Genomic DNA, 24,655 nt, shown 5'->3' on the forward strand with positions numbered 1-24,655 from the left:
CCAGTTGAAATCTCGATCTATAAATTTCGGGTATAAGCCACAGGGCGTTAAATCTCTCCAAATTTTGATAGTTTTCTCTTAAATCATTCGTCCCAAATCATATATTCGTTAAAGATTGATTTAAGAACCAAGCATAGAGCTAACCAGATCGATAAAATTCTACAAAATGAATATGCTAACCGCGTGTATAAATATGCGATCTGACACCGATAGAGTTATTCCGCATTCAAGTTTTCGAGCATAATTTCTTTTTTATTTGCATATAATATTATAGACGGTTATATACGAGCTATTTAAATAACAATTTTAAAGTAATAAAATAAAGATACGACAAATAATCTAACCACAGCATAAGGGAATGCAGTTTATGGTTACCCTGTGGAAATCAAATTCGTGGAAAGATCAGACGGGTAAGTTTTAAGTAAACATTATTTAATTGTAGGTGTGCGATTTTTATGTCTTTTAGTATATAGGATTTTGAATAGTTTTAACTCTTATAAATCACATAAAGTTAGTAATTATCAACCTAAAGGATTAATTAAATGTAGAGAAAATAAATCATAAAAACTTTGAATACCGTAGTTGTCAAAGGTTTACTTAGGTGCGGATCCAAGAGGAGATTGTCCCTTTTTTTGAAATTTTTTATTGCTAACACCAACTATGGATTGATTTTTCGTATAAAGTAAGCGTGAATTTTAGAACAAATGCTAGAAAATAAGTTTTTGGGGTTGGATTAAAGAAATAAGCACCATAATAGTTAAAACTTTGTGTAATAATTAAAAATAAATTAAATAAATCAGAATCTCCCGAAATTTGCTCCTTGGGATTATCTTCCCGTTTTTGAGAAATGATGCAGAAATATTGAATAATTGGATAAATATTTATTTAACCAAGTTTTGCATATATCATCTTAAACTATGATTAAATATCTTCGATCATATTCTTGTGTGAAGATCGAGTTAATTCCCGAAGAGGAACGAAGTGAGTAAGCCGATATACTTGTCAGATTGTCAGCTATTTTATTCCCGCTTCGCAAAGAATCGTGTCATCAAAGCGACAACAACCCTTTGTTACCGATTCACGACACGTCACAGGACTGGAACCTGGTTTTCCTCTGTCCAGTATGAATTTTTTTCCGCCCTCTCTCTCTCTAATATGTTATTTGAAAGGTGGAGAGTTCATACGATGCTCCTAGACTGCAAAAGAACTGCTGACTTGACTTCAACGCCGGACACAATAGGATAATGTGGGTGGTGTCTCCGAGTGTGAAATTAGTCCCTTCTCATTCCCGTATTACAATAGATTTCCGTCATTGTCCCGAGGCCTTATAAACATCTTTTTGCCTTCTCAAATATGTCACCAGAAGAACGGTAGTTTCTCGATGACCGTGGAAAGTAGCGACTCGAAAAGAAATTTAGGACACAACGAAAAAAATTTCAAAAATTTTGGCGAATCTCTTTACAAATATATTGTTTAGTCTACATTTTACTATAAAAGGATGATGTTTTCTATCCCAAATACACTTGTTAGAAGGGTGTAGTCCGAGAGATTGGGTGGAGGCTTGCGCTGACAATACGGGGCCTGGACGGCATATATCTCTTCTCTTACTTGCATATTCTACAACTGAAATGATCATATAAATTTTGGGTGGGTTTCCTCTTTATTTCTCTCACTTTGAAACGAGTGGAGTGAGTTTTCGTTCTGCAAGACGTGATTTTTGTAGGACTTGTGGCATTTATACTAAGCGCGTAGTAAATATTTACGTAATATACTTTAATTAAACTTTTAAATTAGTTTTATCTTTATAAATGACGTAACGGATAGATTTATCATTCATTTAAATCAATAAATCCTACTTTATGCTTTTATACAAAGATTGACATTGCTAATCCATAATTAATCATCTTCCGCGGTCATCGATTCAGGGATTTTCTTTTCTTGTCATTATCTTATCTGCTCGAAATTCAAATATATATATAATTATAAAAGAATAAGCCGATTGTAATATCAAAAGAAATTTGAAAATAGTTTTTTTCCCCCATGTTAAAACGACGAAAAAGAATAGAGTTAAGGAACTTGACGAAAACTGTAGCCCAATTTTTCTATGTTTACCAAAGAAACTGTAAGTAAGTCTATTGAGATGAGTGAAGAGCTTGGAGGAGTGAAAATTCTGATAAGAAAAAGAAGTGTCAACAGTTTTTCTCGAGTCGGAATTTACCATACCTATTTTCATTTTACTCACTCTGTTTTAATAATGCAAACACTCAATCATTCTTTTATTTAAACACGTCACATTCTTTGTATCTAGTTTTCAATGATGGGGAAAAAAACTTCGATTTTTTTATAGTTGGGGTTGAATGATATATAAACAAGGTTTTTATAGAGAAGTCGACGCGAGTCTAGCTATTTCCATTTGTGATTTACGGGCCAGTTTTGCTCAAGGTATTCCTGGCATCCGAGAACTTTCCTCCAGACCACCTTGGTGTCATCAGAAATGTTATTGTAACTCGGAATACGTAACCCTTTGTCGCGTGTGATGTCGCAGTAAATTGTAAATATGTTATATCGGGCGGGGGTCGGGGTCGGGTTCAAAGTTTGCAGCTTTATAACCCAATAAAGTAAGGCACGAATTTGAAAATTTGATAATTTTGGCCCTCGGGATACTCAGTGTGTAGTTTCTGTATATGTTTCTTGTCCCGAGATTATTCCATAGTTTGTTTTCTTATTTATGGATTATTGATGATATTTCACTCGTAAATATTTATGTATTTGCTCCGTAATTTCTGGTCTCAAATTATATACTTTCGGCTTTAGCTTTTTACATTTAATTTGAATTTTTACATCAAATAACTTTATTTATTTGAACGTCACCGAACTAGAAATGTTCAAAGCATTCATGTAAGTTTAAATGAATATATCACAAAAACTTGTTGAAAGAATAATATTCTTGTCGGGTGAGGAAATTTTATAAATATACGCAAATATTGAAGTCGTAGCTTAGTTAATCTATGTATAAACTAACACAAATGCTTTCTGTCTAGGATTCTCTTGTAATAAAAAAAACAAGAAATTGGGTTATTGGACCTGCGTTATTTTCCAACACGGATAAAGAAAATCATTAAACGAACAATTTGCGGTAGCTGTAAATCTTTAATTTATGAATTTGTGTAATAAATATATGTATAAAAAATATATAAATATCTATGCTGAAAAGATTACATATGGAGAAGGAACACCCGCCAAGCTCATCATTCATTGCAACAGGAAAATCTGAAGATTTCCTGGTATTTTGTTCTTTTTGAGTCAATCCTTTAAAGAACGAATGACACGAGTCCGATGACAGATGGAGGAGGGATATCGTTTGTCATTTCTCTTCTGCTTTGCATTACACTCACGTTCTTCTCTCTGACTCATCCTCTCCCGGCTTAATTATCGAAATACTCGTAACAGTTACATTAATAAATTATCTTTAATTGTAGACAATGTGCAAACGAGAATGGCGACGGCCGAACGGGATGGCAGTGGATAAGCGTAAGTCCATTAAGGCCTATAGTGTATTCTGTGGCGCTTAAACGGTTTAAAAAGATCAGCAGTCAAGTGGGAAGAACAACGTATCTTGTTATCAATTGAAACACTTCTCGAAAATCGTTCTCAGGCGGCGTGAAGCATCAGTCACGATTTTATGAGGTATGTCTTGTCACGTGGCCACGACACACGACCTCTTGTCACGCAACACTTTCATCGGATAACTCACATTCTATCGGACTTTGCGAATTGGTTAGCAAATTTATGACAAATTGGATTCAAACGTTACTTCTAAGTTTTCCACACTCCCAGAGCTTGATGGATGTGCGAAGGAGAACCCGTAATTACACAATATGTGGTAATTAACTTTACTGCAAATTTAGGTTAAAATTATGCATAAAATGATGTTTCAGGCGTGGTTTACACCAGCGAATCGAGGATAGAGCTGGAATGGACCTGGTGGGCTGCGGGTTAGGATTGTGCGGCGCGTTTATTTCTCCCTTTTATCATTGTTCAAATTTCTTTCGTAACGCATAAATATGCAACCTTTTGCTTCGTAACAAAAAATTCATCCAAACAAAAACAGATTACCGGATTGTGACTTTCTTGCCTGACGGGGTAAGCGCTTAAAATTTAGCCTTGGATAATGATTACATTTATTATAGTCTTTGTGTTTCATAATTAGATATTCAAGCAAAACAAGCAGAGTTTATAAGAAATTTCAAGGATTTCTTTTTAAAAAATCAACCGATAATCTCAAAACATAAATTACAGCCAGCTTTTCGATGGACAAACACAAAACGACAGAGATATCGTCATTATCGTCTAGCCTATTATCAGTGCTACCTGCTCGAGGATGTGGTCATCAGAAAGTTCGTGGGACACAACTCATTCGGGCGATATTTTACGAAGAAACAATTATTTGGCTAAAGCGTACTTCGTCATACGTCGATAGATTACGTGGCGTGTAAATTTTGCAGATGGAATAACTTCTGAAAATTATGCCGGTTTCAATTAGTGAAAATGGTTAGATGCTATTCTACTTGATGGTTTTGCCATGTTACAATCATATCCCCATTTTCGTCAATGGTTCTGGCTACTTTAACATTTAGCAATAATGGGTCTAGCTCCATTGTAAACCTTAATAGACTTGAATTAAGGAAGTTAACTAATGCCTCTACAGTTCATTACAGAATCATTTATTTAGTTTTGGTTTGCTTCGAATATTTCTTTTGTCTAGGAATAGCTTTGGATAAATTCAATTTAAAAAATACAATTCCAAGTTGGTTCCGGAAAAATTCCAAAAAATCAAGTTTCAGTATAAAAGATGATTTAAAAGTCAGTTAATCATTACGGAGACCAAATTGCCAAACCAACCATAGTGATTTTTAAAAAGAAAAACATAGTTGAAGCTCAATTTGCGTTTTATATTTGCAAAAAAACACAGTAAACTAACTTATGGACCACCCAAAATTTATGACAATACGTTATAGCCTAAAACTGTTTAATAATAGAAATGTGTGTGTGTAAAGACGTCTCCTTTGCGCCTACGACGCGATTTTGGGGGTTAAACATAGAAATAAAACTGTTAATTTCAAAGTTAAATCATAAATAGTATCATTTGTATAAGAAATAAATGAAGCTAAACCGGATCATTTCTGTTGTCTATATGCGAGAACATTAACACTTTATAAAGACCAGTTTGATGTAAGAATATGTAATAACGCAACGCACGCTTTAATTTAAACTGTTATGAATGTTTAATCCGCATTGTTCACTTCATTAAAAATAATGACTTCGGAGTCATTAACGAGTTTCGCAAACAAACGAAGAAGTTTGACAAGATTGGAAGACAAGTTGGTCAAATATTAACATGTCGGCGAAGGATGCCGTCATTGTCGAAGGACGTAGATAAAAGTGTTTTCTAATAAAAAAAAGAAAAAAATTCGAGACAGTAAGGGGAGGAGGCACGATGTCCCACTACGTGTCGAGAATTTCCAGACGCCGAATGAAGCAATTCGGTGAAGATTTGCGACCCACCCACCCGAAATAGGCTGCATCCGTAATACTTCCCTATCTGCCTTCTTGTAAGTGCTTGTAAACATTTCTATTTTCTCCATTTTCGACGGTTCCTCTCATTTATCTCGCTTTCTTTCCCCACAAATCGACATTTTTCATTTCTATTTTATAATTCGAAATTTTTACGTAATCGCTTTGTGTTTTATCTCGTAGAAACCAGTTATTAAAAATAGGAGGAAAATACATTGGAGTGAGTTACGATTGCCTATAGGCTAACTTGGTAAACAAGAAGTAGACTGTGCGGATCGTTTGCTGCTCGTTAGCATTCGAACACCTTACTGTCCAGGCCGATAATACCGTATTTATCTACAGGTGTGCATATTGCAAATTTAAATATTTCGAATGTTTTATTCTACGCTTCGCACTGGTTGACATTTCTCTAAAATTTTAATTCAGTACTTCTCTTCGACGTGTTGCTTACTTTCCGTGCACTTTAATGCATATATTTTCTTAATTACGGCTGCATACTTCGTGCAAAAATGAATAAAATTTACTTACAAAAATTTAATTCCAAAGTAAAGAAGTTAGATTACTTACGGAATTACTTAAAAGTCTATAAATTAATTAATTTTCATGGATACAGCGTGAAAATTTGCACACAAAATTTATAATTTAAAAGTAAAGAGACGGTATTTCCGTACGGAAACGACTGGACAATATTTAATTTGCGTAATTACAAATACGAGATTAATAGAGTGTAAAAATGAAATGAAAATCTCGAGGACGGTTTGTAAATATTTTGCGGTGTTTCCGGGCCCACACCCGCGCACGTTGTTTTAATTTTATTTATGGTTAAGGACTAGACTCACCTGCACATCTGTAAAATGTTGGGGCTGTTGGCGAGCATTTGTCCACCAATAACGATCGCTCGGGAGTACGGAGAATGGGTTCAGTTCATGAAAAGGAGAAGAGGACGTCGCTGCCACACCACACGAAACGAGAGCACCTGCGGCCACTCTGGCAAATCCCAGCGACTGCGGATGGGGGTAGAGCGTGTACGCGCCACACTGGTTACCTCGCGACCATATGCGGCTCTCCTGCGCTCGATACCGGTTGCTGTCAGCGCTCGGCTTTTGCCAGTCCCACCGACTACACGTGGACCGGTAACTCGTCTCATTGGTGGACGGCGCCCGATGACGTCCGGCCACGTGACGGCCGCCCGTCGACCAATGGGGGCCTCTCCACGCCACCGGACCATTGGTATGTACGGCAGCATCCCGGCCGCCTTTGATTCTTAATGCGACATTATTCCTACAGGTGTGATAATGAGAAATTGAAATCGCTCGCGCAAATACAAAGCTCTTTATTAAATCGGATTACGTTCCTCCGATCATTAATCTGAAATGCGATTTGCCCCTTTGCATCGGGTCTCGTACAAAACGCATGAATTTTTTCCCTTTTCGGACCCTTAAAGCCCACACCTAGAAAGCTTGTATATTTTAAAGTTTTAATCTTTCATCCCTTCGATTTCTTAAATTTCCCCCTAACGTTATACCCAGTTAAAAACTGAAACGAATGAACCATTTTACAGCATTTTAAGCCAATACATCGTACGAAAGTTCGTTGCAATCACAGAAAACTCGAGAATTTCGAAAACTTACTCCGAAACTCCATAATTTATTTTCAAATGCACACTCGAAACTAACCTAACCTAGCCTAAATAACGTAATGGACGATAACCCCTGAAGTATTCGCTTCTTTGCATTACACGCGCGCTTTCCTCATCGGACTAACGGGGATATTTTTCTTTGTTTTTTTTTAAATTAAGCATTTACGAAATTTCAAATTAAACGGAAATACACTCCTGTAATTTATAATTTATCGAAGTTCCTTTAACGGGTAATTTATAGCGACGTTATCGGTTCGAAACCCGACTCTTTCATTACCTTATTCTACCATTTTGGATATCGGTTTTTGTGCTCCGAAGCTCCTCTCTCGAATCTAGCCAAATAATACTTATTGGCCATTTAAACGGCAATTTCGGGAGGGAGTCGGTGGCATCTGGTCTCTAACCAATAGCCTAATGATGCGGCAATCTAGCAAAACGCCCGCAGCTACAGCCGCTCGACAAAGCTCGAAAGAGTACGGATAGTCAATCGGACGGACAAAAAATTGCTAGATTTTTTTCGGACTATAACCCGTTGGCTTCTTTTATTTTAAGTGTTTTCGTTTCGAATTCCGAAAACTTGCTCGACCAAGCGTGAGAGTAATCTTGTTAGTGGCTGACGTATCAACTCCTACTCGAAACCGCAATTACCCCTGGGCTAAAACTCTGACAGCTAGACAATGAATCCGCTGTTGCCTCTTTTATTGTTTCGTACAGAATATTTTTTCAGTCGGAATGAAATTGGATGAGATGCGAAAAGACTTCTTTACTTAAAGAAAAAAAATTAAAAAAATATTATATATATATTTAGTTATAAGCGGGAGCCGAGGCGCTTGGTTTTATTCGAATCTTTCCACCGCCCCAGGCTGTCTTTTCCTCTATTATTTCGAGTCTTTTAGGAAATTATTGATGGCGTGATGTCACAGGTCATTAAAATATTTCGCATTCGAAGGACGATTCGGTCATTAAAGAGAAATTAATGTGTTTTAGGTGACGTTTCCACCGACGAAACGAATTCTTCCACACTTTACGTGTAATTTTTCACCGAAATTTTCTTCTGGCAAAAGAAAGATACAACGTCGTATCGAACGGAGTAATAATTTCTAAACAATAAGTTAAATGTATCGAATCGACTGGTATAAATTAATCATAAATATTACCGATACGTAATTAAATTTCGAGTAAAGAGGAAAATGTTGTAAGTCGACGTTGTCACATAAATTAAGTTAATGCGACTGGGTTACTCTAGACAAGAAGAAAATTAATTTACCACCAAATATGGCCGACGGAACTTTCTCAATTAGCGATATTTTAGCCGGGATCGTGCCCCTTTTTTTATTATTTACTTATTTTTACGGTCGACGTCTAAACGGCACGAAATATAACAAAGGCCTCATCTCCGATCGGGCCGTAACCCAGTTAAATAAATGTCGGGGGTGCGGGTAGATTGTCCCCTGTCTATGGAATAGTAGGACCTCCGCCTGATAATCCGGATGTATCCCCACCTACCCCAGAGTCCGTGGGTCATTACCTCTCGCGGTAAAGTAGTGGGCGGTATAAAAGACACGGAGTGGCTCTCTCGTCTCTAAATGGGTGAATTGAACTTTCGATGGGTGGACTGTCTCTGCAAATTGTCCGTCGTTCAATCTTGCCTTCTAATGGTTGCTAATAGCATCTAATAACGGTAGGCAATTTCTAATCGGCATGCCACTTTGCTCTCTCTCTCTTTCTGTAAAGAAGTGCACGGGTAATTGTTTGAATTTCGGAATGCTTTTAATGAAATGCTCGTCTCGTAAACTCGAACCCGTTCGAGTTCTCGAAACGACGACAAAACGGCAGTTTAGCGAATAATCACAGAGGATTTCGTCTTTGAAAATTCGTCTTACCTAAATTACGTTTCTCACGTCGTGTCGTCCGTGTTAAAGTTATTTCTCGTTGACATATAATTACGATTGTGTTAATAAACAATATCGATTCGTTCCTTTCTTGGAGTGTTCATAAGTGGATAGGACATTATCTGGAGTACTTTTTTTCCTAACGTGAGGTTATTGTTGAAGGTGATGGGACGTTACTCATTGTCCGAAAATAGTTCGTCTTTCAATCACGAATCGGTTCCATATAGGTTATTAACCAATTTACGCTGGTACACACTAAATTTAGCCGTCGATTACCGGTTGATAAAATCTAAATGACGCTTCCATTACAAATAGATATTATTATTTGTTTAAATATCGTTTTATTCCTACTGCCTCGTAATAATAAAATAACGACATTTTATCTTCTAGTGTACGAAGTGATTGTAAAATATTAACTGAGTTGTGTGTTCCTACGTAGTCGTATTAATTCCCGAGTTAAAAAAACTTAAAATTTTTATAGAGATTTGATTAAACTTCCATCTTCGTATTTTTGTTATTTTAAAACAAAATTTAACTTAGGATAATAAATTGCAGTTATGAATTGTAAATAAACCGATTTGCGTAAGTTATTTATCCATTTTCTAAAATCATTGTAACTAGTGGAAAAATTGCCTAGCTAATAAATAGTAATGTAAAAGAAAAAAATTTAGAGTTTTCTCGTTTCGTTTGGACAAAACGATTAAGAATAGAATAATAAAATTTATTAGGCTACGTGGCTTATATAAAATTAAAACTAGGTTCTAGAAATGAAGAGGAAGAAGTTGTTAGTTTGGTTCTCCTGGGAACGAGGAAGAGGAGGAAATACTTTTCTTTATATTATTTTCCTGTTCGACTCCTTAAATGAAACCATTACGATTTTGACAATGACATTCGCAGATTCTGTGTGTGAAATTCGAACAATGCTTCTCTTTAAAGCTAAGGAGGGCCATAATTTGGAAATTATATCTTCGCTCCATTTATCAACGAAGAAAAATATTCTTACTTTCTTTTAAATGGCAATTATATGTAGAATTTTACAATCAATCTTGACGCAAGACCTACATATAAAGTGTTCCTTTCGAATGTAAACCCAGTTGTAAGCGTATACTTTCATTTATTGAACGTTACCGAACTTTTGACGATTTGATTAATTTAGTTTAAATAAACATATTATCATAACTGCTACATTTCTCGAAACTTTATTGTAATTGTTGGATACTTTATATAGTGTTACCGTATGGTGCTTATTTGCAAAATGTGCGTGAGGTTGGAACGTATAAGACACTATTGACAGGTTTATTAATAAATGGAATTTAATCGAAAACAAAAATAAACTACACCGCAGTTATAGGCTAGACGTTTGGTTTTACACATTTCGCAGATACGTTGGAATGCTGAGCTTCTTAGTATTTGTTCCTTGACTTTTCTTATAAGAGATTGCCAGTTAACATTTTTAACTCGTTGGTTATACTACTAGTACATTAAACTATCGCTTGGAAACTGTTTCTACGCTATTTTTTACCACAAAATGTGCAAATACGCGGATGTCTTCGTGGCTGAAGTGATTATCATTTAACACAAACAGATAGCCACAATAAAAGTTGTAACTATTCTTTACTTCACAACTGGGTGCATAGGTAGACACTGGGCATCTTAAATACCACTCTATGTAAAGAGTGATGTTAAAGATGTCCAGTGTCTACCTATGCACCCAGTTGTGAAGTAAAAAATAATTAAAAGAAGACACGGTTTCAGAACAAGTCAATAAAAGTTCTAACACTAATATATTTTGCATTTTATGTGTAATCATTCTTACAGTTTATCGTTACATTTTTATTGGAAACGATGCGTATAATTAATAAATTTATCCACTTTTTTTTATTGTAAATTGATCTGTTGTACGGCTCTACGGGCCTGTTAAATATGTTATACTTTTAATTTATTATAACATAATTCTGTCAGGCTAACAGCGATGGTTTTTTAATACTCATAATAAGTATATTTAATTATGTACGAATTTTATAATGTTATAATTTGTATATTGATTAAATAGCATCTATATTCTCTCGATTGATCGAAAGTTTACTTTTCATTTTATAGGCTAAATTTGATGTTTTAAATTAATTTAGTCTAAATTCACATTTATTCCACTTAAAAATAATCACAGATTTACTTTGCGGTTTTTAGGATGAATTTGAGTGCAGACTTACGAAATAACGGAAGTGTATAAATATATAATACATTTATACTATAAGAAATACGATAATTTCCATTTTACTATTACAGTATTATTAGGCCTATTATTTTCTAACAAAGATTGATTTGATAGAAAATTGATAGATTTATATACTTTAGTATTGAGCGATGATTGATGTCATTAGCGATAATACCGGTTTGCTTTTGTTTATAAAATTTTAGTAGAAAGGTGTTCTGGTATAGCAGAACAATATACAGCCTACTAAATATTATGACGTTTCGTTCGTTTCTTGTAGTTTTTACCGGACAGAAATTCTGAATTACATAATTTATATGCGTATCTTATTAAGTTAAATATTTAATGTACGACGAAAAACCTCGAATCAATTATCACGGTATTTTTTAAAATTTAGAATTATCTCCCATGTCCGCTTTATTTTAAATTCTAACGTTGAGTGAGATTCTACTAAAAAAAAAATCGAATTTAAATGAAAAATTGTTCTTGATCTGTTTAAAGCCGTCAGGTTTCATTCGAAATGAGAATGTAGCAATTAATTTGTTGCATTATTACGTGTTCTTCTATAACTGTTCTCCTTGAAAGAAATAGCTTATCTGCTTAATGAATGTTCGAGTCCACGAATGATTTTGCACATCTTTCATTACTCGAATTTGCACATCTCTGTTTTAGTAACATAAAATTTCCAAATGGTTGTATCGACACTCCTCATATTCCTACAGAAAATGCACTGCGCAGTCTAGTGTTGGAAATTTAAATGCTCTTAGTTACAAAGATAATTACGTCATATATTATATATAGCCCAGTTTGTTATAAATAAAATTTATCAATGTTCTAATTAAATTTAAAAATTTCTTAATTATTTTTCTAGTTTAATTGCTCAAAATTTTGCACGTGCTTTTTAACATTGATGTTGTAACTTGACACGTGGAACAAATCGGATTACAAAACCATACATTCACTTTTAAGCATTTCTCAATGGAGAAATACTTAAAATTTTTAACTATAATTAAAAAATATATTTTAAAAGAAAGGTGGTCCAAAGGTTAGTGAGACGTGTTTTATTTTTCACCAAGATTTATGCCAATACTTTTTGAACGTAGGCTATATGATAACTTTTTAATTTGGAATTGAAGAAGAGTGTCGTCTTGAACATATTTTTAATAGCTGAGTATTTGAATAAAACAGCAGTTTAGTCTTTATGTTGGTTAACTGACTATCCTGTGTATGATAAAATTTTATATTATCAATAGAAACTTCCATTCTTGTCCGTGGATATCTTCATTTCTATAAATGTTAGAAGAGTGTACATTCATTTATCTATTCCCATCTTTGTTAAAATCGAGGTTTTGGTTTGTTTTGTTTTTCGTCATTAACACGCCACTGTGTTTGGAATTCTATTTACACTTCACGTGTCAAATGCGCACGGAATGTGTACATTTGATAGACTATTGCCTATAGCACTAATGTATCAAAAATATAATGGATTGCATCAAACCGGATAAAATAAAACGTGCATTTTACCGCACTAATGATGGTTATTTCGTGTCTTAGAAAAGGAAATTTAAGACGTATTTAAGAGTATTGCATGGATTCCTTAATAATACACGAGTAATCTGTTGATCTCACTTCTTAAATACGCTTTATAAATGCCAGCATTTAGTAGGTTACATTAAAGTAGACATTTTGTAAGTGTTAAAAGGGCAATTCGTAACCGTTTAAAGAACGAATTTTTCTCGCTAATATGTCTGCTACTTATCGTTATAAGTTGCAGTTTTAGCTTACGAAATTTCATTAATTAAAAGTTTTAACGATAATTCATTTTTAAATCACAGAATTATTTAACTAAATGAGCGCACGAATGGTTTCCCTTCCACTGTGTACACATCATAAATGCACCTATTTGGGTATTATGGTATTAAGTTTTGATTTGCCCTGTCTTTTTTAACTGAAGTTCCCTTTTTGTCAGGAAGCCACGTCCTAAAATTACAAAACGTTACCATTTTATAACACGACTCTAGGTTACTTCCAATCGTTTTATGAATAAATTGTCGTTTAAAATCGTCGAAACAGATAATTTCGATTGGAAACGAAAGAATAATGGGTGGGAAGATCGTAAAAAACTCAAAACACGTGTACGGTTTATTGTTCACGAAGATCGTGTCATGCGACCAGATTCCCAAGAATAATAATGTTACGACACATTTAGGTCCACAACATAGGCTGTTAAATTCGAATCCCACTTTCATAAAGCGATTGGATTACATTTCGGACGAGTAGTAGACGAAGAGGATCCATTGACGGACGATATACCCGATATCAAAATGTAGAACGTCGTAGACAATTAGCATAGATCTATTATTATCCAAATAATGCTGTCATGCAACATACATTTAGGAGGAGCCATTATCGGTCGAAACGTGGGAAATAAGAGGCTGTTTGAATTATTTTTTGCCAATTCGTGTATTTAAATTATTCAGAAACTTAATTAAAAGAAACGAGTAGAAAATTCATCTTTTCACTTATAAAGGATGATGAATGAACGAAAAAATACAATTGTACGTCCAGGTGTGAATTGCCGGACTCCTAACTCCCGACACCTGCGCCGGGAGACGAGAAAGCTTTCTATACGAAATTTTTCGCAGTCACGTTGTAGTCACCCGAGATAAACAGTAACGTGTAGTCACGGTTTAGCCTTAAGAAATTGCTTTACCGACTTCCTACACCTGGTGTCCGTCATTGGAGCAATTAAGCGCTTGTTAAAGGCACCGCCGCAATCTTTCCAAGTACATATCCTGTTTACTCCTTCGCAAACCAATTAAATTCCAGTTACACTAACTACTGTTATTTTAACGAGAGCCCCTCTTTTTTCTACCTTAATGAATAAAGCGATATCTCCGGACTGACAATGGCTTTGACATTGAGTGGTAGTGATGCGACGTCCTCTTCCACAGACGTTCGCCCGTACAAATATATAATGGCTTCCCCCGGGAACACTTCACATAATCGATTTTATCAAAGACCGCACCAAATTTTTGCCATTAAACCTGAATTTCCTAAAACTTCCCATGCCGGAGTTCATAAATATTCCTCCGCATCCATACCTAACGCTAATTTCTCATTTATTTACGGTCATTGCGGAGTTAAATCCGGAAAAATTCGCCAAAGAATTTATTGTTTTAAATAGAATTATTGACTTGTTTATTACTACTTGATACGGTATCGAGTTTTCTTGTTTTAGTCGGGTTCGTTAGAAGAATTAGGGGCTTCTTGAGAAATTTTCATCATGGTCTCACTTGGACCACCACTAATGGCTTTGGCCATTAGTGGTGGTCCAAGTGAGGTGGTCCAGGAGGTCCAGCGGCGCTCGAGTTAAGGCGTTTCGCAGGTTTTCGACACATGTCTGTTGTCCCACGTAAATAAGATGGACACGTGTATACACATCCATAATCCTTATAGATGCCACGAATACATTGGCCATTCTAAATTATGTTAATTATAATAATTAACTAGTTTAAAATTCCCTGTCATTGTATATCGAATTCTTATATGTAAATGATAGACATGCCGTCGAAACGACTACATTCTACAGAAAATTAATTTGAAAAAAAAAATATGCCAACTAATTTAATTAATATTTTAACGGATAGATGATTCGATAAGACATCGAAGAATATTTTATTAGGTAGACAAAAGACAAAACGAGGAGTATAACCGTTACATTCTTATTGCTAATTTCACAAAATAGACTAACGAGATAGTAGATAAATGCAGTCACAATTACGGATAACCATCACCGAAACACGAAAAGTTTTACAAGCATGAAGTTCTTTTGAGAATTACGCTATTCCCCGATTGGTGATAGATGTAGTTTATCTTTTAGGTTAAGATAAGGAAAAATCAATCTTATCGTAATTATGAACCGAACTTGGTTTTACTGCATTTTAACTGCTAGAGGCGAAAACTTACATCCTATATAACCTGTATTTTTTCTTCCGAAAACAATCTAAACACATGATCTACGGAAGATTGGCAGATAAAAGTAAATTCAGTCTGGCTCACATTTAACTCGGCCGCTTACGTTATTGCTGGAAAGTTTAAAATTTACCACCAGTTATTGTAAAACCTCGGAATCGAGAGATAAGACGAAATTTCTCCTATTGTGTCGAGTAAGAGGAAAAAATAATCGTGGCTTCTCCACGTTAATGCATTCCCATTTTTATATAGTATCATTAAATGTATCTCATGTTTGACCTCTAAACCAGAAGCTAAATATAGTATATCGCAAATCTAAACAATACCGTCGGGAAAATACGTCGATTTTACTGCCGTTTGCCACTTCATTCTTTTTTGAAATTAAAAATTTTTTAAAAGAATGAAGTGGCAAACAAGTGGAAATTAGTGTTTAATGAAGGCATAGTTTAGAAATTGCTTACGAAATTTTTAAGTGTAAATTGCTTAAAACGTGTTTACGGCCCGAAAAATCAATAAAGTTGCAAATTTGGCCGAATATAGGAAAACTTGGCGATGAAGACGTCAGCGAGACGGAGTGGAAAAACTGGTTGATACTATTGGAAGAGCGAGATTCGGTAGTAAGCAAACAGAAGAGGGACGGGTCCCTTAACTTCCTAATGAAGTCGGAAGGCAAACAGACGAGTCGGAATTCGAGAAGGTAAGAAGAAGACTTACGTACGAAAGAATATTTACCTTAAAAAATGCCACCTCCGATCTTTACATCATATAGATTTTAAAGAAGAGAATAGAAAAAAGAAGCTGTCAGGCTCTACACATCTGGAAATTTGATCCCGGAAAAAATCAAATAATAAATTCTGATTGTCCTACTTAATACAGGTAAACCTAAAATTTTAACAGTATGCAAACAATACCGTATTATTAATGAAGGGAAGGTTACAGGCAGGCAAAGAGTCGATAAATTTAAAGATTAGAAGAAGAATAATAGTAGAGAATATTCGTATCTCTTTTCTTAATCATAGTGTGGTTAAACGGAATATTAATTGTTCGACTACAATCATTTTAGTGGACGACGATGAAAATTCATCATTCGTTTAAGTTATTATTATGCATTTTATTGTACTGTATTTAGATTTTATGCAGGTCTTTAAACCGTTGATAATGGTTGATGCGGAAAATTAATATTAACTTGGCAACTGCGAATTTATAACAGTTTATCTGTCTATTAATTAAAAAGTCGATAGCCTTTCGGATTCCAAAAGGACACGAAAGATTAATTAAAATTACTTTTCTTATACGAGGATAGAGGGATTTCTCTTTAATTCGGTAGCAAATTTTATTTTGGCTTTTAATGATCCAAAATTTAGTTAACTATTGTAAGGAAGAAATTTTCGTCTTATTAAAATACTTTATTACTTAAACATTTTTAAAAGATTGTTCGGTAAAATAGGCCTATGTTACAACGCTTCGGCACTTTCTCAAATTGCCGATTTTCTTTCAAAAACGGTTGGTCTGTAAACGTTCCTTTCCATTGAATTATTTAGCTAAAAGCGAAATTTATGTGAGTATTTCTTTTGTAACTAGGACTTAGCCTAATATTCCTCCGGACTCGATCGAGTTTCTTTAGAAAAGAGGAAGTGTATTCATTTCCCTTTACTGTATATTATTCGAGATAACAATCAACGTATTCCTTAATAAAAACAAATAAAAGAAAATGATCTAAACCTAGAAAAAACATTAATTGAAACTTCTTATTACTAATATGTGTATCAAATATATTTTCTCCGTTTTAAAAATGTATACAGGATTTGCCGCCAGCAATTCTTAAAGAGAAAAGACGATCATTTTCTACTTTTTTTCTTTGGGTTTTTTTCGGTTAAGACTATTTCTTTTACGGTTATTTACCGTACCAAGAATGAAAACTCGTAATTAAATTAATACTCCCCTTCTCCAAACAGACCGGAGTCGAAAACAAAGACTCTTAAATAGTGGCGAGTGGCTGGGGGGATTGTGGAAGTACGAAGTCACGATCGAAATCGTATTCTTCAAATTAGAAGTAATTATAAGTCGGTGGGCTATCGATGTTACGTCGTTACGACGTCGTTATTGTTATTAGGTAAAAAAATACCGAGACGTCAATCTTTCCATTAAAACACATACGAGGAGGGAGGACAACGTCTTCTGCAAACACTGTATCTTAGAGGGGAAGCTCGTCTCTACGCTACGACTTCGGCAAATGGTGATTTTTAACGTTAAGGGAAAGGGTTACGCACAAAAGACTTTCTACAATCCCCAACGAAGGACTTTCGGTAATGACACATTCACGGCAGACAATTCTGTGTAACGTTCGTAAAAAATACCCCGTTACAAAGAAGATAATGGTGCAGAACACAATACCTTTGGTAGGTATACAAATTTCGGCCCGACCCGGTTTTTATAAATTGCAAACAAATTATTAGCATTTAATGTCGGTAAATGTAATATCCCGTAGCGATATATAGGACGTTTAATAGAATACACCTGTGCCGATTGAGTGGTTTACATAATAATGAAAATTTTTCCAACTTTTCTGCCTACCGAAAATTTAAAATTGAAATGAGACGAGGGGGAGACAAATCTAGGTCAGATCCGTTGGTAAAAACTAGGCATTGTGTTGCAATTTTTTGAAGAATATCCAAAATAATGACGACTTACGAAAGGGCAAGACTCGGAAATTTTTACCTGGACGTCGGCACGATAAGTGGGTTCGGCCTTAGGGCCCGCGGCTGTCACGTCGAGCAGAAAAGACAATACAACATCAATCGGTTGTCCCGAATGTCCTAACTTGTCAACATCGTGTACATTATCCGTTCGGCTTTCTTTCCTCTCGTCGTGTTCGCCCTTCCCCCTATGTAATTTTCCAGTTAAGCACACCCTCTTTTTCGGTCCATTGTGCGAATAACCGGCGCGCGTGTTATTCGCCTAACGCCCGACCCCAAAAATTTCGCTAGCAGATATTCAATTAATAAGTGAAGTAGCCCCAATTCGCCGTATTAATTTAATTACCTATTAAGTTTCCGATTAAAAAAAAAAATTGAAAATTAAAAGGCTCGCCTCGTATGGCTCTATTATACCCAGATTTTAGTTTTTATGGATAATTATACTCTTCCACGGATTCGGCCTCGGGCGCGAATATTAATACTTTATTATTGACGATTGCCTCCGCCGGCCGTGTATGTAAATTGAATATAAAATGCGAACCGGCCGTAAATTATTTAATTAGGTTATTAGCGCACTAAACGTAATAAACTGTTTATACAAATTACGAGGAAATATAAAAAAAGGACCTCACTGCGACCCGGATACACTTAACGAACTTCCACTCGGAATTGTTTCATTCCTGGATGAAATGCTGCGGATAAACAATACCGAATTTTCTAATACATCCCATTTTATAAGCTTAATTATGATTAAACCATTTTCTTAATTATAATTAAGTGATAAACTTAGGGAAAAATAACGAGTTTTTCGCAATTCTAACTGTATTTTTAGAGATAGTTAAGTCTTTCTTTGGGTTAGTTCATACCAAAGAGGTCGACAAATTAATTAAAATTCCGAAATACAATAGAAATTTCGACGTTTCTATTGGAATTTATACGGTCTCGAACCGTTTGGTCGTTTTATAAATTTTTGAATTTAATTATATTGAAATTTATTTCATGAAAAAGATCTACCCCCTTAAATAATATATAAATAACGATAGTCGGAGTTTCCGCTCCAGCTCTTCACATATATAAATTTTCATACAATATTGGGCCTGTTACTAGATATATTTATATTATATATATATATATGGTTCTGGTGCGTTCACGTTAGCAAAGAACGAATAAGGCAGCGTATATTAAGGGTATTTTACGAGTGGAGGAAGGATGAAAACACGAAATTAAGACATAAATTATAACACTAGAAAGTGTCTGTCGCTGGCGCGGCAAAACACGACACTACTAACTTTTGCGGAATTGAAAATAAATTTTTTTTTATCAACTACTTCCTTGGGCAGTGTTTTGGTCACTGCCCAATAAGATTTTTGGCACGAAACTCGCCTCTTTTGTATTCAGGAGGTGATCGGATGAATAAATGCGACTCTCCCCTCGAAAATTCTCTCCAGTCGTGTCGTACTAATGGTAATGACTTTTACACCTGACCTTTGCATTTTCCGACTGGAATCTCTCGTTTCTGCCGCATTTTCTTTCGTCGGTTCCGGAAAGACGGCGGTCTGTTTGTCTGGTTGTAAAATTTCTACTACTAACTCCGTTCGTTCGGCTCTTTTCTTTCTTCAATTTTAACTTCTGTACATTTAGGAAACGCCCGCTCCTCCTCCTTAAATAAGCCAAAAACCCTTCGATTTGTTTCGAATTTAAGATGAGGAATTTGTAAATTCTCCCATCTTCGGAAACACCGATTTTCACGGAAGGAAGAAAGGAAGTGTCTAGATTATTACCGTTTACACAATGACGATAATAACTCGAAAATTAAACCGTTCTTAAAATATATGGCAATTAACTGATTTTACGGGTTTCACTGTATATTTTCTTATATATAAGTTATATTGTTCGGCAACTTAGTCGAAATAGAAGGAAATGTGGGCAAAAATGGCTAGTACACAGCGACATCTGGTATTAGAAATTTAAAATTGCGAGTTATTTTAATTCGGACGATAAGACAAATTGAGGAGTGAAAACTATGATATTGCGAGGAGCTCCTCTCGGGTAATTTAACCTTATCCGTGTAAAGAAACGAATCCAAGGTAAGATTTTCCTATTATTTTAATGTTAAAGTTGACAATTTCACGAAAAATTGATCAAGCTATTCATTTTCACACGGTACATGTTATAATTAGTCGGTTCCTTAGCCTATTATTCAATAAATATTTAAAAATTTTCATATAATTGAACGATTTTTATCTATCCTGCGATAAAGGACTCGTTCGTCTTTAAATCGAGCAAAAATTGATGGATTAAGGATCAAATTAAATTTTAAGTTTCTCGTAATTAATGACCACCTTAAAAATAAAGTCAATTAATCATCTTAATTAAGATCCACACGTGCCGAAAAGATAAATATTTAAGTTTTAATATTTTAAAACGATTTAAAATGTATTTCTTAATTGAAATTACTTTTTTATTATTAAATGTTTAATAAATTCGTTTTTAAAACTGCCAAACGAACAAATGAATACAGTTGATTCCCACTTTTACGCACTAATTGGTTCCCGGGAAAGCTAGAAGCCGGTCGTAAAGCGATGCTCTACTACGTGTCATTATCTATACATATATAGATATAAAAGTTGAAAATTTCTTTACAGAGATTTATGCTTCTATAAATTGGAAGGTTTCCAATATATTTGTATAACAATACAAATACAACTTACTTTATTACTCATACGTAGTAAATTATTACGACGAAAGGGTTACCACACGCGAAACCCATCCATTGTAATAATTGTAATAAAGTATATTTCTATTAAATATCTTAAAAGAAGGGATCAAAAACTAATTGTTAAATTTTTATATACGTTATATGTAATCCTTCATTAAAAACTTATTAGTTTTACGTTTTACAATTAAAAATAATGCGTAAGGTATGATCTTGGCAGTGTGTATGGCAAGAATTGTAAGGAGAAACCAAGGCGAAGAATATAAAATTAAAGTTTCTCCGAGTGGTTTTTGATACGCCTTAAACGAGATTAAAACTAAATGGTATTCTTCGCCATTCGATACCGTAGCAAATAAAACTATAGGAAGATATGAAATCATTGGCACTCCTCTACGCTGAGTACAAGGATGTAGATAATTAGAATTAAAACGGAAATTTTCTCTTCTAATTAGTTAAAATTCATTAAATTCGTCGAAGGAAAAGGTCTTAAACAGAAATGATTCGGGAGATTTTTCAAAGGGAAAACACATTTTACTTTTTAAAAACTACTGTTAACTTAAGTTGTAAAATATAGTAATTTAAACTATAGAAAAGCTACCACTTGGCATTTTGCTCTATCGCCTAGTAAATTTAAATAAATTAAAACATTCCTTACGAAAAATGCAAATTTATTTATTTTTTAAAATATCTTAGGACATTTAAGAGTCATTTTAGACATTCTAACTTTTTGTCACATTATTGTGACATTTATTTTTAAAATAGAAGGGAAAAAACCGCTTCGACACTAGAAGCGATAGTTAATAGTTTTCCAGCGTGTTTTAGTCTAGTTAAAAATTTAATAATAAGTGTTATTATAATGATTTATAGCAATATTTACTAATTATTTAATCTTATAATTGAGTGTAATAAACACTAAAAAGTGGTTTTTACGTCGTATTAGAAGTACGAAACAGAACCACCTACTAATTTAGATAGTCGTTTCTTTATTCTACTTCTATTGAAATATTGTTGAAACAAATAATCGATAGTTGAATATAGGCTATTTAGAATAGACCTAGATATATTGTAAACTGTATATTATACCATATTGGTTTAAATTTATATATAATGAATTAGTAGTAATGATTTTATGTTAGGAGCGTGTTCCGTCACATGTACAGTACAGCGAAAGCCAAATTATCCCTTCCATCTTTTGCTACAAGATTCTGTAACCCGTAAACACAAATTGCATCCAATTATTGGCACTTTATTCAATTGTGTTATATTTAAACTCATTTATAATCGAACATCTATTACCAAAACAACATTTGTTCAGTCGAAAGAACACAGGAAATTCCTCCATTCTAACGGTGGGTCGATAGTCCTCTCGAAGAAAAAATCCACACCTTCATTTACTTAGCCTAAAGAAAGATGAAAAACTTTTCGGCGCTAGGTTTAAAATTTTAAATTAATTTTGCCCCGGTAATTGTTTTCTACGAAATTTTGTATTTATGGATTAAATTTAAACTTGCTCGTAATTCTCTTCACCGGAAAAGGGAAATTGCAGATATCATCTCGTGACACAATGTTTCGTTATTGGTGTTTATTGGATTAAGAGCCGGATGCATAAAAAGTATTAACGATCCAAACGGCTGCCAAGTTAACACCAATTCTTCGTAATGTGAGGGCGATATCGTCGGCTTAGCAGTTACATTAATAATATATAATATTAATAATAAATATGTAAATTCGAATTTCTGCTTTACTTTTCTGTAGGCCTTGTAATACTCCATCTTAGATTGGTTTAGAATAGGATTTTGCATACTGAAATGGTCGTTTCATATTGGCAATTGCCACAAAATTATCAAGTATCTAAAATGACGACGTTACAAACTAATTAAGTAACGAACGATGTAGCTAAAATCGAAACGATCGAATATTGTGAAGAGTTTTTAGTGCCGACATTAGGCTACTTAACGAGGTACCGGATGCACGACCCGTCAGTTTCGGATACATCATGGAGGAATGTGTAAAATCGAGAGAAATGTCTCATCGAATCGACTGAATTCACTCTCCTTTATTTATTTGTTAAAATCCTCTTTTGCCCGTTTAAAACGCAACACTGGTCAATTGTACCAATAATAAATCAGATTTCGAATGGTAACAGAATTATTCTTCGAAATTGTTACGCCATCTAGTGTACGAAATTTCAAAATTAGACAATTACAATTGAACACATTTTGCTACGGTTGCTTCCCACTGCAGTGTGGAAACTAAATTCTTCCGGTGTGGCATAATAATTTATTTAAAATTTAAGTAAATTATTAAAAATTTAATTGGAAGCAACCCGCTCCGAATGTAAGTCTCTTTGAAGATTTAAACCTATCTCTCTTATATATACATAAATCTTTTTAGGCACTTTTCTGGATTCTTTAGAAACATTTTACACATATCGACAAAGTAAGTCAGTAATGAGCAGTGGAATAAAGCACATAGTAAGACGAGATTTTGATCTAGTAGCCTATGCCAATTCAAACCTGTAGTGTGGATACAGGGTTGCACTGGCAATCTGTATCCACAATACAAGACTCTCGGATGATGCTCATTGGCCTGTAATGTCGATACAAGACAACGAGCAATCATACGTACAGATAGGCCTATGTTATAAAATATATATATATAGGCTACTCGAATTGGGTATCATTCAAAGTTTATATTGAATTAAGTTAAAATATGATACTCGGTTTGTAATGAGAGTTCTAGGTGTAGCAATTCGTTTAAAATCACGAGGTGGAGTGTAATGCGAACGAAGGCTGGAACGGAATCTTCATACCGTAAGTGATTTGTTCATCGACAGATGGCGACACGCGTTAAAGTACTCATCCCTTAATTTGAGCATTAAATTTACTTTGTCTTATCAGAGAAATATTATATATGTTAATTAAGTTTATATTCTTATCATCCAATGCGTACGGCTTATACATTTTCTTAAGCGAGTATTAAGAGTGATACTCTCATTAAAGCTTTGTATTAATATTTGTATTATTATTATTTCTATTATTACGCGGCATTTTCTTCTTCGATTATATAACAACAATTTCCAAATTTCTTAAAATCTAATTTAATAAATTATAGATTTTTAATCGTAATCTTATGTAAATAAATTATATTGTAAGATGTGGTGTATTATTTTTATTGTATAAACTACAGCATTTCGAAGTAAAAGAGGGTATGTTCTATGTTGTAAGGTACGGTACCTGGGAAAATTTTTAAAAATAGACACACAATTTTTTCTACACGCGTAGATTCTAGAATAATAAATTCGGGTGGGAGTTTTTCATTTCAGTAAAACAGTGATAATGTCGTTAGGGGTTCGTTTAATAGAAAAATTGGAAAGTGTTCGAGGTACAGTACAATTGCTTTGTGTTCTTGCAGAAATTTTCGTCGTGATATTTTAAAATTTTGCAAACGTAACCAATTTCGTCATCGACGTCGGATAAGGTAACGATCTTCCAGATATCTCGTTTGTCTCTAATGTTATATTTCTCAAGAATTAGTCATAAAAGTAAATAGATTTCTATATTTGTATACTATATAGAATTATAGAGAAGAGGACAATTGAGACTGGATGTATCGAGTCTATTTGCTTCTAATCTTTGATTTTATCCTACGAATTCGTACGAGTATCTCTATATTAGTCTATAGTTTCGTTTCCTATCTTCCTTCTATAATAGAAGCATTTTCCACTCTAATACTGTAAATGTGCAAATAATTTTCGATACGGTTTGTGTGCAGTGTTTTATATTTAACTAATATAAGAAAGATTTAATAAATTTAACCGATGAATAGAAGATGCAACCATTTAGTTCCTTTATTACATTATTCTTACTCGTATGAGTTTACATTCAATTATTTGAACTTTTTAAAAAAATAATAAATGTTTATAAGGTTAAATGGCCGATATTAATGCCA

At 34.2% G+C, this 24,655-nt stretch overlaps 2 protein-coding genes across 3 annotated transcripts in view; both read right to left on the minus strand.

The window, feature by feature from the left end:
• Nucleotides 1-6,650, minus strand: part of dysf (dysfusion) — a 52,252-nt gene extending 45,602 nt beyond the window's left edge. For both annotated transcript variants that reach the window (XM_067265803.1, XM_067265798.1), the window contains exon 1: nt 6,414-6,650. In XM_067265803.1, the coding sequence (XP_067121904.1) occupies nt 6,414-6,451 (38 nt within the window). In that variant the 5' untranslated portion in view covers nt 6,452-6,650. The remainder of the gene's footprint in view (nt 1-6,413) is intronic.
• Nucleotides 1-24,655, minus strand: part of LOC136971397 (putative methyltransferase DDB_G0268948) — a 298,490-nt gene that overhangs the window by 208,010 nt on the left and 65,825 nt on the right. The window lies entirely within an intron of this gene.

This window comes from Centruroides vittatus, unplaced genomic scaffold, assembly GCF_030686945.1.
Source record: "Centruroides vittatus isolate TY-2023 unplaced genomic scaffold, ASM3068694v2 contig_1051, whole genome shotgun sequence".
NCBI classification, from domain to species: domain Eukaryota; kingdom Metazoa; phylum Arthropoda; class Arachnida; order Scorpiones; family Buthidae; genus Centruroides; species Centruroides vittatus.